The 15,617-nt window shown below is 38.2% G+C and overlaps 1 protein-coding gene across 4 annotated transcripts in view; it reads left to right on the forward strand.

Moving 5' to 3' along the window:
• The first annotated feature begins 2,603 nt into the window (after positions 1 to 2,603).
• The window catches only part of SULF2 (sulfatase 2), a 122,762-nt gene continuing 109,748 nt past the window's right edge, over positions 2,604 to 15,617 (forward strand). Inside the window, exon 1 of one of the 4 annotated variants that reach the window (XM_048321458.1) lies at positions 2,604 to 2,927. In XM_048321458.1, coding sequence (XP_048177415.1) covers positions 2,613 to 2,927 — 315 coding nt within the window. In that variant the 5' untranslated portion in view covers positions 2,604 to 2,612. Of the gene's footprint in view, positions 2,928 to 3,151; positions 3,196 to 15,617 lie in introns of those variants that run through there. The other 3 variants (XM_048321457.1, XM_048321460.1, XM_048321461.1) reach the window with 3 other exon arrangements.

The following is a 15,617-nucleotide window of genomic DNA, read 5'->3' on the forward strand; positions in this document are numbered from 1 at the left end:
AGGCTCCAAGGTATGTTTCTGATTAGTTTCTTCAGTCCTGATTTTTTTTTTTTCCACTGGGAACTTAACATACAGAAAAAAAGGAAAAGGAGGGGGTAGGTTAAAATTCAAACTTTGGTTTTGCACTCACATACTGAGTTCCACTCATATGGTTTTGGCTGGTTCACTTCAAAGAACAGCCTGCTTCAAGATCTGAAACTAAATCCATGGCCCAAGTTTGCACTATTTGGATCTTTGGGTTTGCTTTTACATTCACACTAGTATTTAATTACTGATGCTATTAATGTAACTTGATATATCTTTATTTGGACAGGGGAAGTTGGCAAGAACGATCAGATTTGTTGGATTGATTAAACGTTAATAGATCTTCAAAGACATTAGGGATTAAAAATATTTATTACTACAGCTAGCTTATTTCAATATTTTTAACTCTGCTGAAAGCATCACCCTAATAGATCACATTTTTCTCTGCTTTGCATAAAGAAAAGATGGGGAAAGAAAATTACAGCAGAACTATATGCAACATGCACACAACCATAAAACGAAAATTCTTAATGCAAACGTAGAGTGGGAATGGCAAGAGATGGTGTTTCCTGAGCTTATTACATTAATGAACACCTGCTGCGCATGGAAAACACACCAAAATAGTTTTTGAATAGTTCTCTTGGTGGTACCAGATCCTCATGTCACTGAACTCCCATAACTAGGCACTGCAATAATTTTTCATGAAAAAAACAACATTTTTCAGGGATACAGTGTTTTTCATCATGAAATTAGTGGAAACCTGTTCATTCTCCATCTTTGGTCATTTGTATTTTCACTGCTTCAGAGGTCAGTTGTGTGCTTATAGGTAGTTTTATTTCCAACAATCCTTTGTCTTTCATATATGATGACAGCATGCTCTTCCGTCAAGTGAAGAGCAATTTTTCATGCATGTATTTGGCACCTAGGTCAATTTGTTTAAGCTGTTAGAAGAATTTCTATATATTAATAAAATCAATAATAACATTCTTAAAGTAGTAAGACCAAATCATGCATTAATGTTAGACACAATATCTCACAAAATTATTATGATCAGTCTTGATTAGAATATATATGGAATTAACTTAGGCTTGAGAATAGCTTTGTAAGATTAATGGACGATTCACTAACCAATTTATCATTCTGGTAATTATAACTATATAGAAATTGTTCCTTAAAAATATCTTGTAGTGACAATTCGTCCCTTCAGATTTAGAGGCATTACACATGCATATTGAGGACAAAATTTTATCCATTTGGAGTCTCCTAAGAAAGACTGCAATCATTTAATTTTGTGTACTTTTGAGACTTTTTTGTAATAATAAGATAAAGCTGTTGAGCACCTTTAATACAAAGATAAAACTTTCTTGGTGGGCAAGAAAGAGATCCCATCTTTGAAAGTGTTTATTTGGAGTAACGTGTTGAACCACTTACAAGCCATGTCATAACAGCATTGGTATAAAATACAGCTGGTTGGCTTTACTTCCAGAAATCATATTTTTTTATAATAAAAGGAGCTATGATTAATTTAATTACAAGATTACCCAGCTTATTTTGACCCTTTGACATTCACCCCACCACAAAATTTACATAATACTATACGTCAGATCCTCAAGCCCTGCAAATAGTGTCTAGTCCATGCTCTGGTTTTAAATATGTAATTTGACACTGCTCTGGTGAGAAATAAGAATCTGATGGTTTCAAAAAAAAAAAAAAAGACTAAATTAGAACTTGTATTAACCCATTTTAAAAAGTACCTTTTCTACTTTACACAGCATGAATCTCAAGATTATTTACTTAACTTTAAGTTGTTGAAAGTTGACATAAATTTGCATATTTTTCGTGACATGACTTCCTAAAAATATTACTCTAGAACCTGTTGGAATAAAGCTATTGTCTTATTCCCTGGATTTTATTTCCCTGCAGAATCAACAGAAAACATAGGCACCTAGTTAAAAAGCATGATCAGGGAGGCCTGTAACAAGGAAATTATTAATACAAAAAGAGAAGTAAAACACGAACTATCACTCTGCTTTCGTGAAAGTTTACACCTGCACTGCAAGGATCTCAACTACTGTTACGTGCGGTGGAGACCCAAAATAAGGGCCTGGGCACATAGGTTGTCCTCCTGTTTTTGGGAAAATCCTCCAGTTGGGAACGTGAAAGGCTAAAACTCAAACCCGTTAAATAGTGAAAGAGACTTGACTCTTTTGGGAGAGCTTGCTCACAAGAGATGTCTAAGTCTAAACACAGATTTTAGCCCGGTTTCTGACACTGAAGCAGGATGAGACACATCTCTCCGTGCAACATTCCATGTCGAGAATCCCACTTGTTAGGTGGGAAGTACAAAAATTTTATCAGGTCGGGACTTTATCGCCTGCACACCTGAGGAGGATCAGTTCCACCTGCAGCTCTTGCTCCCTGACATCCCCGTCCCTCTCGCTGCCCCACCTGGCACTCCTGAGGGGGTTGTCCGGGCGGGCGCTGAGGGCGCTGTGAGGGGAGCTGAGCGCTGAGGGAGAAGCGGCGGCCCTGAGACGGAGAGATTCCTGGTGGGGGGAAGGAGGCGGGGCACAGCCGCAGTCCCCGAGATGCGCAGGGTGAAGAGCGCCTTGGAGGGACCGCAGGCTCCCTGCAGGCTTCCCTCTCCTCGGCTGCGCTTGGGTGGGAGCCCCCGGCTAAGGGCTGGAGGAGGCGCCTCGCAACAGATGGTTCAAGCCGGCTCCCGGCTCCTAGCGCGGCCCGCATTGGCCAGCGGCGCGGCCCGGGCGGAGGAAGGGCGGGCTGCAGTGGCGGCTCCGCGGCGGGAGTGCAGCGCCCACGTCCCAGCTCCCTCGCCTCCAGCGAGGCTGCCGAGACCACCTCCGCTCCGGAACGTCGGCCGTCTCTCACGGCTGCAGTCACCTGTGAGTGCCCGCCCGGCGGGGCTGCGAGTGGCGCCGTATCCGCGCGCAGCCGGCCGGGGCTGCCGGGACTGCTCCGGCGGCGGGGGCGGGAGGCCCGCAGGGCGCGAGGCCCGGAGGGCGCGGTTCCTGCGGCTGCTGCCCGGGCTTGGGGCGGGCGAGCCGGAGCTGCCGCCTTCTCTGGCCTAGCCGGTGCGCTAGGGAAGCGGGGAAGGGGTGGGGGGATTCTCCCCTGAGCGGAAGACGGAATCCATGCTGGGGAGACTTTTCGGTAGGTGAGGGGACACCCCCGCTCCCCATTCCCGCTCCCCCTTTCCCTTTATTCCAGCTTCATCGATGCAGAGCCACTTGTAGCGAGTAATTACCGGGTTTTGGTCCTCGGCGCTCAGTGCGGAGAGGGGGACGGGGACAGACTGTCAGGTGGGGAGCTGGGATGTGGGGGAAGTGACTTGCCCAAGGTCACTCCGTGAGGCAGTGGCAAATAATATGTGCTGTACTAAAAACTTCTGATCTCTAGCCCTGTGCTGGGCTGTTCAACAGCCCTGCAAGACACCAGGCATAAATCTGTCTGAGCTGTAAGTAGGACTCTAATTAGCTACTTTTTGTTGTTGCTGTTGTTTTGTTTTAAAATACTGTATGGACGTTAAAGCATGCAGAGGTGCAGCATCTGTGTCGTCTCCCGTGTTTTCTCCTGCCTTCAGACATGTGAATGAATGCATATGTGATCATGCTTTTCTGTGGCTAATGCTAAATTCAGTAGGAAATTAATGGTAAAAATACCATGTTCTTTCCTAAACTTTTACCATGGCAATAAGTTGTTGGTTTTTTGTGGATTCCCCCCCCCCCCCCCCCCCCCCATTAATAGTGAATGTCTTCTTATGCTGTCAGAGAGTTGTTGTGAAAAGCCCTTTAATTGGTTAAATGGCAGCTGCGTTCCAAAATTAATCTGCAGTGCAATAGCTTTTATTCTCAGTGCATGTGAGATAGAAAGCATGGCAGGCCATGATTTAAGAATTTAGGACTAGAATATAAGGTGGCTGAGTTCTCCAAAGGATGCAACTGGAGTGATTGCTTTGGTGATAGCTATATACATAGCAATTGTCTTTCCTTCCCTCTCTCCTCTCCAAAAATAATTTCAATGAGTTTGCACGAAGACATTCTGTAGTTTACCCCTGCTAATGTTCAGTGTTTCTTTTGAATTTCTCATTATGTGAAAGTAAAATGGACACCTATAAGGATATTTTTTAGATTAAAAGTGTTACTAGAGTAGTCAGAGTCAATCCTCTTCACAGATTTTGATTAATCCTTGCATTTCATAAAATGTCCTACAGCAGTGAAACTTAAAGTGTGCTGTTCAAAATCTAAACTGTCCCTGCTACCGTCTCAGTTTAGCTTAGCTGCTCTTCTTAGTTTTTTGGGGGGGTAGGGAAATTGAATATGAGAGAAGTTTAGTAAAATGCTCAAAATATTAGTATAAGTAGGACAGCTTTATTTTAATCTATATTAGAGTGTTAGGTGAACTCTGTACACTCTTCAACACAAATCATGGAATTCAAGGCCAGGTCTCCGGTATCACAGGGTTTCCCTACCGTGGATGTTTTATCGTTTGAATGTGGAGGGGTTTGTATGTGTTTGTTTTAGTCTCATTCAGAAAACAGAGTGTTTTTCTCAAATCCTTTAATGGTTTTATTTTCCCCTGGACTTGGATATTTGAAAAAAAAAAAAAAAAAAAGAAACTTTTTATTGTGCTTGTGTTTTGGCTATATAATATTTGGTGGGGTTTTTTTGTGCTTTGTATTTGGGTTTTTTTTTTCTTCATTAGATTCCTTGCTAGGAGTCTTATTTTGGGTAATTTCTAGCTGAAAGAGTTTGTCCTTACTGCATAAACTCATTTGCTTAGTTTGCCCTTTCAGTACCAGCTTCTCCATAATTTCTTCTAAATGCATAGGAAAATGTCTTTAGTTTTTTTGACCTAAGTAGCTGATGTTATTTAATTAAACAAGATGTTAAGTTGAAATAGATGATGTTTTGTTTTTAAGAAAGTCTGTGTATTTCACTATTGTAACTTCCTTTTGAGCATTTCTGTTATGAGGATCTCAGGTTGGAAGAGTTATGGTTGCTTATCTACAAAGAATAATTCAAACAGACTTGGCGATATCAAATTTGCAAGTATAACTGATTTGCGTTTATAAATGAGTAAGAGCTTTCTGTGTTGTGAGAGAGAAGGTGATTGAATAAAGCAAACACTTCTGTGGTGTAGTAGAAATATGTATTTTTGAGATGGTAGTTTTAATATCTAATATCAAAAAACTCTACAACTTGGTGCAAATTTATATTTTACCTTCCCTTCAAAATTGCTTTAGAATTAATTTGAATGCCAGATATCTCTAACTTACTTCGGTGTAGATAGCATAAAATGATTAAAATATTTTTCAAATAGTTGTAACTCCTCAGTGAAGCACAGTATTTTTTTCACTTTTTTTCTCTTAGCCACCTGAAGATGTTGTCTTACTGTGAAATTTAGAATTGAGTGAAAGTAAGATCAAGAACTTCTACAAACCCATCAGAGAATCTTGGTTGAAGATTTCAGTTAGATCATACTTCTGTGAAGAATACTCCATACCTTTGCCAATTTTCATGAAGAGTAGATAAAACCTGCCTTTTCAATTGTCTCTTGCAGTATTCTTGACAGAACACGTTCTCATTTTTTTATCAATATGTTGGGTCAATTTCTCAGGCTGGAGAGGGCATAATAGAGAATGGCATATATGCTTACGGATAAAATGGATGTTCCAGTATGCTCACGTTTTTGAGAATATGTTGGGTTTATTCTAGTACAAACCATGATTTAATTTGAAACCTGAAAACCTTAACGAGTGGGGTTTACTTTGTTACTTTGTCTTTTTTGTTTGGTTGGGTATTTTGTGTGTGTGGTTGTTTATTTGTTTGTGGTTTGTTGTGTTTTTTTTTTTTTCCTGTTCCCCCCTACTTCCCATTTAAATGAGTTTCTTATACGCTTGGATTTTTGTTTAACTTTGGAAATTGTTTGAATTTCTCCATGTAGTTTGTTGCTGGTTAACTGCTTCTCCACTACCTGTCGCCACCACCCTTCCTCACCCTTCACTTAAATGGTGTGTGGGAAGAAATTCTGAAATGATAGTAGAAGTTCAGTAAGGGAGGATTTAAGCTAATTAGTGGCTGACCTCTGTAGGAAGAAAAATGTTGTGTAATATTTCTGAATTCCGTAAAAATGTTATTCTGGTTTTTCTTTATTATTTTATATCTCTGTGTGTTTTCCAGCATTAGTTCACCTTTCGCAGTAAAATCAGAATAGCATCTCTAAGTTCAGTGAGTTTAAGCAGTTTGTGGAACTGAAATAAAAGTTCTGATGAGTAATCACTAGTACTGATTAGCCATATTTAATGGATTATTGGGATAGAGTGTCAAAATAAAATTAGTCTGTCGGGCTATTAGTTGTCGCTAACCTGTATGTAGTATTCTGAAATGAAGGTTGCAATTTTGTGGTGATGGGTAAACAATTGTAAGTATCAACACCTCTCAAGAAATGACATAAATATTAGATGAAGTTTCATTGCTCCTGAAAGACATATTCCATTTAGAAATGGGCAGCACCTTATTTCCTAGTTCCTGAAAGGAAAGCAATTGAATTGCCTGTCTTATTTGAAGATTTTAGGCAGCAGGCATTGTGAAACACTGAAATTTTTGTTCCCTGAGGTAGGAAGCACTGTAAAGTGTGGTTCTACTATGAACTGACAGTTCTGATAATCTCCATGACTGAATCATTGACTATGAATCTCCATTTTTAATAGATTAAATCACTGTATATAAGAACTTGCGATTTTTGAGTAATATTTGGGAAAGGAAGATTGTGCATCTAAAAGGTGCTGAGTTGTGTCAGAAGCTGATGTTATTTTCAATCTGGAAACTGAATAAGGAAAGTATCTTATGGGTTTTTGGTATCTGGAAGTCCTGATTGATTGACCTGTTATATAGATTTTCTTAGGTCTGCTTATATATTTAATATTTTTCTTCTGAATTGTGTCTTTATGGTTGAAGTGCTAACAATATGAAGGTCTTGGTGCATCTTTTTTTGCATGTTACTCCAGAGTTTCTGCCTTTTAGTGGACAGAAAGAACACAAGTCAAAACGGGCCAGGAGGGTGTTTTAGGGTGGGGTTTTAGTTGCTCTGTTTTTATAACTTTAATATTAGAATCCTAAATTCATACATTTTACTTCTGTGACTGAAATATGCAGTCTGGGAAATCACAGCTTGCTTCTAAGGAAAGTTAAGGTACCAAAATCCTAAGAACTAAAGTTTCAATACTTCTCCAACAACAAATACTTGGTAGGTGCATGATAAGAAGACTAGTACTTAATTTATTATTTTCCTTTGTATTACAGTACAGCATCCTTTGAAGGACTTCCTAAATAACTGGACTCCTTTGTCATTCTTTTTTTGTCAGAGGGAGAAGTAGTCAGTATAGAAGACTTGAGCAGCTTAGAGAAAAATATGTTTCTGCTGTTAGAAGGCTTTTTCCATAGATAGTATGTGCAGAGACAAATTACTTTACAAAATGTAACTTAGTTGTGCCTACAGAAGGGTGAGGCAGTTTAGTTGCCATTGAAGACAGCACTGCAATGTGTCTTCTGCCTTCTAATTCACTGGATAAATCTTTAGCTCATGTTGGACATCTAGCAGTATCATAATGCAGTGGATTCTGTGGTCTGGTTAGGGTCTTCTGACTGCTCCAGATCCTAGCACACTGATGAAAGTGGAGGCATCTGTAAGAATGTAGATAAATGAGTTCTAACTAGTACATCTAAATCTCTATCTAATGATCTGTCTTTAGTCACACTTGTCTGATAGTCTTAACTGTAAGATCAAAGCAATCATTAAAAATTCTCTTGAATTACCTTGCCAGTGATATTTTCATGGACTGTCTTCTCAGTGCTGTCTGCTGGAGAACAGACTTGCAACCAGCAGAGCTTAGATATGATACAAGACCTTGTCGGTTCTGTAGCTGCTCGCTGTGATATTAATGGTGTTAAATTAGCAACATCAACGGTATTAATTGATTTATTTTATTCAGACTGTGACATTTCTTTGGTAAAATGATCGTTAAACATGTGCAAACATCCTGTGTGCAGCAAAAGATCTTTGGGCCCTGACAAATGATAAATGAGAAAATTACAGGTTGTAGAAAAATGTAAATATTCTTTGGGAAGCTGTTCTATGGCAAGACAAAAATGTTCCCCTTTAAGCAATGAAGGATTTATTATCTCTTCTCACCTCCATAAAAAAGCTTATTTTACATACTTGACACGTGTGTTGGTGTCTTCCTTTCTTTCAGGCACTGCTGTTGAATTGGAATTTGTCCTGGTTTTGTGAGGCAAGTAGTCCAGCACTTCACTGTAGGAAAGTGTTGTAGTCTCAATTAGCTCCTCTTGTAATCTTCGAGAAAATTTTGAGACTGTCTTACGTTTTTGTTTTTAACAGTTTTAGTTCACTTGTTAAGTCCTTTTCCATCAGATGGCTATATGTAATACTAACTTACATGTTTAATTGATGAATGCATTAACCATGGCTTTAGGGAAAGGTTTAATCTAGTTTCAGATAATCCTTGTGACATTTACTCTTCCTGTCTCTAGCAGAGCAAGGATTTGTAGTGTCACACTGGAGTACTAACATCGCTACCTACAGAACATAAAAGCTTCAACAATCTGATGCATTTAGAGTAGCTTATTATCTAGTACAATTTATAAGTATATTTTATAGCTCCTGCACCAATGTTCTGAAGTGTGACTGAGTACTGTATTTCAGCCACTGCCATTTATCTCATTAAAAGTACAGCTGAAGTTACTGTGCTATCGAACAATAAAACTAAATTGTGAGTTCATCCTGCTTTTATCTTGTAATATGCAGTTTGGAAAGAACCAGACAGCCTTGATAGTTAGTCATTTTCAAAATCACAAAAATAATTTTCAAATACTTCAAAAATTTTTGTCAGTCTTTGCAAGAATGGAGATGTTACAAGCAATTAAAAGAACAGTTAAATTAAATTTTTTAAAAATAAGAATTACTGAAAGATTTAACTTTTAACTAGCAAAAATATCTCTCTTTCCTTCCTCTGGAAACTAGATTTGCAAATAGCAATCCTGTAGGTTTATTAAAGACCTGTTAAAAAAAAACCCAACAAACCAAAACAACAAAACAAACCAAAAACCTAAACACAATGCAAGAGCAGAGCTCATTTATTTTTCAAAAATGAACAGATCAATTCCATTGAATAGAATGTCTGATACCTCTCTTCTTGAATGTGTATTTTTTTGCAAGTTTTTCTAGGATGTGAATCCAAAGTTAATGATGTATGCTAAGATAACTAATAGCACAATCTGATATTTTCATGGTCATTTGAATGCATTTAAGCTATACCACCATACACCAAACTTGGCAAGTCTGATCCAGAAACAAGTGTTTCATGCACCAAAATGTTCTTCAGCAAGGCAGAATCGTCAAAGAAATGAAGACTTAGATTTTTAAAGAAACACTTGCTGAGCTCTGTAAAGGGAGAAGGGGCACGGTAATAGAGCCTGAATTTGGCAAGTTTCACATAGCGAGGCAGCATATATGCCTCATATTTTGGTTCCAGGAGATAGGAGGAGTACCTTGGCACTAGTAGCATGTAAAAGCTGAACCTCAAATGAAGTACTTCCCTCATTTAAGTCTTTGGCTATATTTGTAGAGGTTGAGGAATTGGTTTTTGCCTCATATTGTTAGGAGCTGTCACATATCAGCATTTTCTCCTCTTAAGGAACTATCCTGGAAACATCAACTCCCTAGGAGGGATCTAGAGAAAAGGAGCAAAATTATCTATGATCTAAAATAATTATTACCCCGGTAAGAGAAGACTGAGTGTCCTGGAATTAGGTGAGAAGCCAAACAGAATTCCATCTTTCTAAGACTGAGAAAGCTTGTGATTTCTCTGCTGTGCTCTTAAAAGATACTCTGCTGTGTGACTTGTTTCTAGTGGTCTTGGGCAGAGGGTCCTCAAAATAAACTGGCAATATTTTATAGCTTACACTATGAACGTGCACTATGTATTTGTGATGCTAATGTGGTCTTCTGCATTTCACATTGCATTTCCAAGAACTGGAATTGAGTACCCAGTAAAGTTGTGAAACCTTTTGAGAAGTTTAACAGGTTAGGCAGTCATAAGATCTCTATATACCTCCTTTCTCCTATGGTGCAAAGGCATAAGCTGGCTGAACTCCAGTGATCCTTTTATTTTTGAATCAGCCCTCTGTGATCAGGTTGGACTTGACTGCATATTGCTAAGGTGTAAATATATAATGCTTCCCACGTTCTTATTTAAAAAGCATAGTTACTTGTTAGAACCCCCTCTGTTTAGCAGGGTTGTAGTGCACGTTAAGTTTGAAGAGAGCTTAATTCCAAGAGTTTTTTCCCATATATCATATATCTGCTTAATAAAATTTGTGTACAGAATTCTCTTAATAAGCATTATTTTGAGTATTTAAAAAAAAAAAATTCTGTTATATGTGTTAACAGAACTCCTTCAATTATGGAACATCTATTTAGATTTGTGTTCTTCACCAAATTCAGATAGCCCTGGTTTCTCAGTCTTGGAGTATCACTAGCAGGATGAATGTATTTATGCTGTGGGTTATGTTTCACTGTGTCTGATTCCATGTTCCTGGTGTAGAATGAAGACAAGGCAGCCATGGTGGCAGAGATAGGTGTGACGGAACCATCTGAAATTACATTCAACTTCTTGGGTTTAGAGCACTTGCTTATTTTCAGGCTGCTAATAGTATCAAGGAAAGTAGATACAAAACTAGCTGGGGCCAAAATCAGCATAGTGATAGGAGGAGGAAGCACTTAGAAGTGAGCCATTGTCTGGTTGTGTCAGATTTGAAGAGGCATTAGTACCTTTCCTACTTTTCAGAATACATAAGTACTCGTCTTTATGCAGGATTTTAAGTTTTCTTCCTCTAGTTTTCACTGGTATGATATTAAGGAATGAGAAATGTGTATGTGTGTAGGGGAAACCTGCTACAAGAGAATAGGAAGGGAAATCTGCTGCAAGAGAGGAGGAAGAGAACAGTTAAAAGGCAGATTTCCTTTCTAAGATAAAAAATAAACTCTTTGCAATACTTACTTCAAATTGACTTTTTCCATGCATGTATATAAAATATGTAAGTGGAAAACGTTCTACTATCAATTGCACTTGAATGTATTTTAATTCTTACCTGAATCAACATTAAACCGGCTTTCCAGACAGTAAAGTTTTAATGCTCAATACTCATACAAGGACTGTAAGTGTTTTTCATCATCTGCATGCTGAATTTTGCTGTTCTCTTTGATCTCAGGGCAAAGGCTCAGCTACCAACATTATCATGTTAATAACTTTCAGTAGTCTTCCACATGTGCATTCTCTGCATCTTCAATGATGAGACAGTAATTGGAGCATTCAAGATGCTTATTGGGAGCTACTGATGCTTAAAAACCTAATGTCTGCCTCATAGGGCTGTCTTAAAACCCAGTAGAAGTTGTCTGTATCTGCCAAAAATATTCTGGTTCAACTGGGCACAAATCTTGCAACATATGATATGAATTTACACAGGATGAAATGGAGCTTAAATACATGGACACCTGAATGATAAGCATGAACAATAAGCATAACCCTCTTTGCAAAGGGATATTTAATTCTGTTTTCAGTCAAATACCAGGTAGTTTAGTAATGCCCACTTCCAAAAAGCCCTTGCCAGAGGTGAAGCCAACACTACCAAAGGCAAAGAAACGGAATAACTCCAGATAGTATTTGGTGAAGTGTATTCCTTTGCAAGAACCCAGCATAATGGCAGCTTTCTCCCTGAGCAGGAGATAATATTTATGCTTGGAGAGTCAGCTGTCTGATTTGCAGACAGGATGACCTCTGCCCATCAATTTTCAATTTGGAATTGGACTCAAAGCTTCTGGAGTAGGTCCTTCTTGCCTACAGTCTTAACTTCTACTATGCTGTAAAGCAGTGATTTTTGAGCACTGACTGTTTGAAGCTTCATGCTGAACAGCAAGGAGCAAGGCATTTTCCTCTTTTTCCTGTCATTGATGCTGATACTTGGATTTGTTAGGGTAGGTTGAGAGCCAGCAGTAGAACTTACCTGAATTAAAAGTTACAGATGTCTAATTCTTGGATTTGCTATTATTCAAATACTTCTAAAATAATTTCCTATAGGCCAAATGCATGGCTACTTCTGGTCCTGTGCCATTCCTATTTTGCTTTTAGGTAAGAAATGAAAGATTTCCCTTGAATGGAAAAAAACTCCAGAATAGATCTACTGTAACGTCCCCTACTGCCTCAAATCCTGTTTCCTGACTTGTCACAGATGGAATGGAGTATCTTGCGGAAGGGGCAAAAATACTGTGGATTTAGGTGATGCTGTCTGCTAACAAGTACAGCTGATGGCAAGGAAGGTATCAGCACCATTTTCAATTGTAATATGTTCCCTTGCTATTTGTTGCATGCTCCTCTCTGTCCCCACTGTTAGTTGGATACTCCTGGAAATCTAGCCTCGGATGCTGTTGGAAATCTAGCCTCAGATGCACTTAGCCACCTTGCCTGTGGATCACCAGAGGTACAGGTACTCTGTATAATGCAGTATAACTAAGCTAGCTCTAAATGGGATTCCTTGAGTACTAGAAGCAGTGTTACCTGTGTTAGTGACCTGATCAGAGCTCTGCATGAATCTGTTTGGTAGGTTTTTGTTCTAATGTGCTTAAATTACTTTGAGCTAGTTTGGGTATTTTTAAATGGAGCTATGCTCTGTGGCACAGGTACTCTGGATTTTGCAGAGTCTCTGCACTCTTGGAATTAGCTCTTGTAGACCAGGATAATGTATTTTTATATGCTTCATAAATACATTTGGATATCTCAGTTTAATTTTTTGAGGGGGAGTTGAAATTTCATCTCGGAAGTTGTATTGATTTCACTGGAAGCAGAGAGTTATACAAATTGGATGTCCAAATGAAATTTCAGAATTAAGATGTCTTCAAATTGGAATCTTTTTTATTTTCTTCTCTCCAGCTGACTGACCTAGCAAAATCTTAAATGTTTGTGAAGACTTCGGAAGATAACCAAGTCAAAACTATAATATACATAGTGTTCCGAAAAAAACCAAAGCATAGTGAGGCTGCTAACTTGAAACTGATTTATTTTCAGATTTTTCTTCAGATAACTAATGATAGAATAGGTCTTTTCTGCCACCGTAACGTAACAGAAAACCATTTCTTGGTATTTAATGCCATGTTGCAGTTGTTGACACTGGCTTCACACTACAGGAATTTTTGGAACTATTAGTGAGCAGTCAAGCCAAGCTGAAAGCAACTATTCTGATGAATGACATCTTAAAGCAGAAAGAATGTTTGTTAATAACTTAAGGCATTGCCGCTAGAAAGGGAAAACAGGATTTACGGGCTATTCATAATACTAATTTCTGGAAGGTGGTATGTGTGGGGGCATGCTGCCTGTGTGTATGTGTTACAAATTTCAAGTTATTTAGTGAACCCAGAGTCAAAAGAGGGCAAAGCTAAAACTTTGAAGGCTTCTGATGTTTTCTGTGACTATTGTGGTGAATAAAGCTAAGTTAGTCCCTTGCTTTAATTGCATGTGTGAAGAAAAAGGGGACTATGTGGTAAGGAAATTTTTTATCAGAAGCAGAGAAGTCATTAACACTAAATTTGAGGTCTTGATTTAAATGTTAGTGTATGCTAAGCTGCTTCATCTTCATCAGCTAATGTGTAGTTAGATGCTATTCTGCATTACTAAATAAACACACTTTAGGCAGCCTCTTAGGGCAAGATGGTTGGTGCTGAGCACCTAACATCCATTGGAAACAGCTGTTGCAAAGTGGTGTTGATTTAAAACAAACCTAAACCAAGGTCAGAATTTTCCAGTGTGTTGATTATCCTTATAGACATGTGTTTGTAGCAATATAAATTTAAATACCTCGTTGACACTCGTGTGTAGCACATATGTCACCTCCTAAGGAATGCAGTGTAGTTACGTGGTGTAGTATTAAATGAATTTTTCAGTTGTGCTTTTGAATTTAAAAAAAAATCCCCAAACCAAACCTGAAATAAAATTTGAAAGTGTCATAGGTAAGGACAGTTAAATGTCTTTTGAACATCTGGTCTCTGTTTTAAAAAAATCTGCTCTGGATTTATCTCAGTGACTCAGTTAATTTGACTCTTGATCACACTTCTAATTTTTATTTTCTGGTGAGATAGTCTCAGTTACAATTAGCAGATTAGGATTTTAAAACACTGAACTACAATATGCCAGTTTTTATACTCTTCATTTTTGCTATTTCCTCTCCCTTCCATATATGCTGTGAGAAAATGAACTGTCTAGTTTTGATTTATTTTACACAACACAAACTAAGCTTATTAAGTCCAAGTCAATGCAAATGAAATGTTTGAGCATATGTCGGCTTCCCAGAAAATTGTATTGTGTAATCCTGCATGTCACTATTCTGAGAAGCTGAAGAAATGTTTCCAGTAGAGGAATCAGTCAGAAGAAATGAATCATCATCTGTGGGGAGATCAAGGGGCGGGAAAAAAAGGCAAAAATAATGTCCTCTATAAATCAGTTTACCTTTGAGTGAACTCTGGCTACCTCTAGAATGGTTATAACCTAGAATAGACCTTGATACTGCAAACCAGTATTCAAATTGTTTGCTGTATTCATTTTCCGTACTTGGCCGACACAGAAGGAAAGATCATCAGCTGGGGAAGAGCTTCCTTTCAACATTTGATCCCAGATTCTGTTCCTGCTTTTACAGTAGCCTTAGGAAGAGTAAGTGTCTGATTCCACTTGGTTAAATGTATTTCTAGTATTGCATTGTATTCTGAAGGAAATAGTCCAAGTTTACTTGTTCTATTATATTATCTGTCATTAAAGAAAAAAATGTTGTTCTGTATTATCTTCTTTCCTTTGCAAGCATGTATTCTGTAGAAACCACTAACAGAGAAGTTATTGTACTTCAAGTGGAAGCCTCTTGCAGAAGATGTCAACTGTTCTTTGTGGTAGAAGCCTTAAATGGAGTTCCAAGTTGAAATTATTTACTGCAGATAGGAACTTGTCATTTTATTTCTGAAGTAGGATTTAATCATTGTATTACAGTAATCCTATTCATGGTGCCTAAGTTGCAGAAAATACAAGGCTGAGCTAAAAATCACTTCCAATACAAGCACTTCCAGTACAAATTTTGCTGCAAATTCTTCTGATTTGTCAATGTGTAGACTTCTACTTGAGTAACTTGATTTGTCTTTCCTTCTTTAGAAAAACTTGTGTGACAATTTCGAAGTGGTTAGTCTCTTTACATGACAGAAAAGAAGAGAGGGAGCATGCAGCAGTAGCCACTTTCCTAGCTATATTCATATTTACGTCATGGGGGGCGCAACGTTATCCATTTCTGCGTTACTAAATAGGCCAAGGATGTTGTGTATCTGTTTCAAGACTTTATTTTGGGGTGGGTTTATAAGTGGTTTTATCATGCATATAATGAAGGTGGTGAAAACATTTTGAAAAATGCAGTACCTCAGTTTATATCAGCAGAAGTTGGAAAATAACTTGGCTTGTATTTTATTGATCT

This window comes from Corvus hawaiiensis, chromosome 17 (assembly GCF_020740725.1).
Source record: "Corvus hawaiiensis isolate bCorHaw1 chromosome 17, bCorHaw1.pri.cur, whole genome shotgun sequence".
In the NCBI taxonomy this organism is placed as follows: Eukaryota; Metazoa; Chordata; class Aves; order Passeriformes; family Corvidae; genus Corvus; species Corvus hawaiiensis.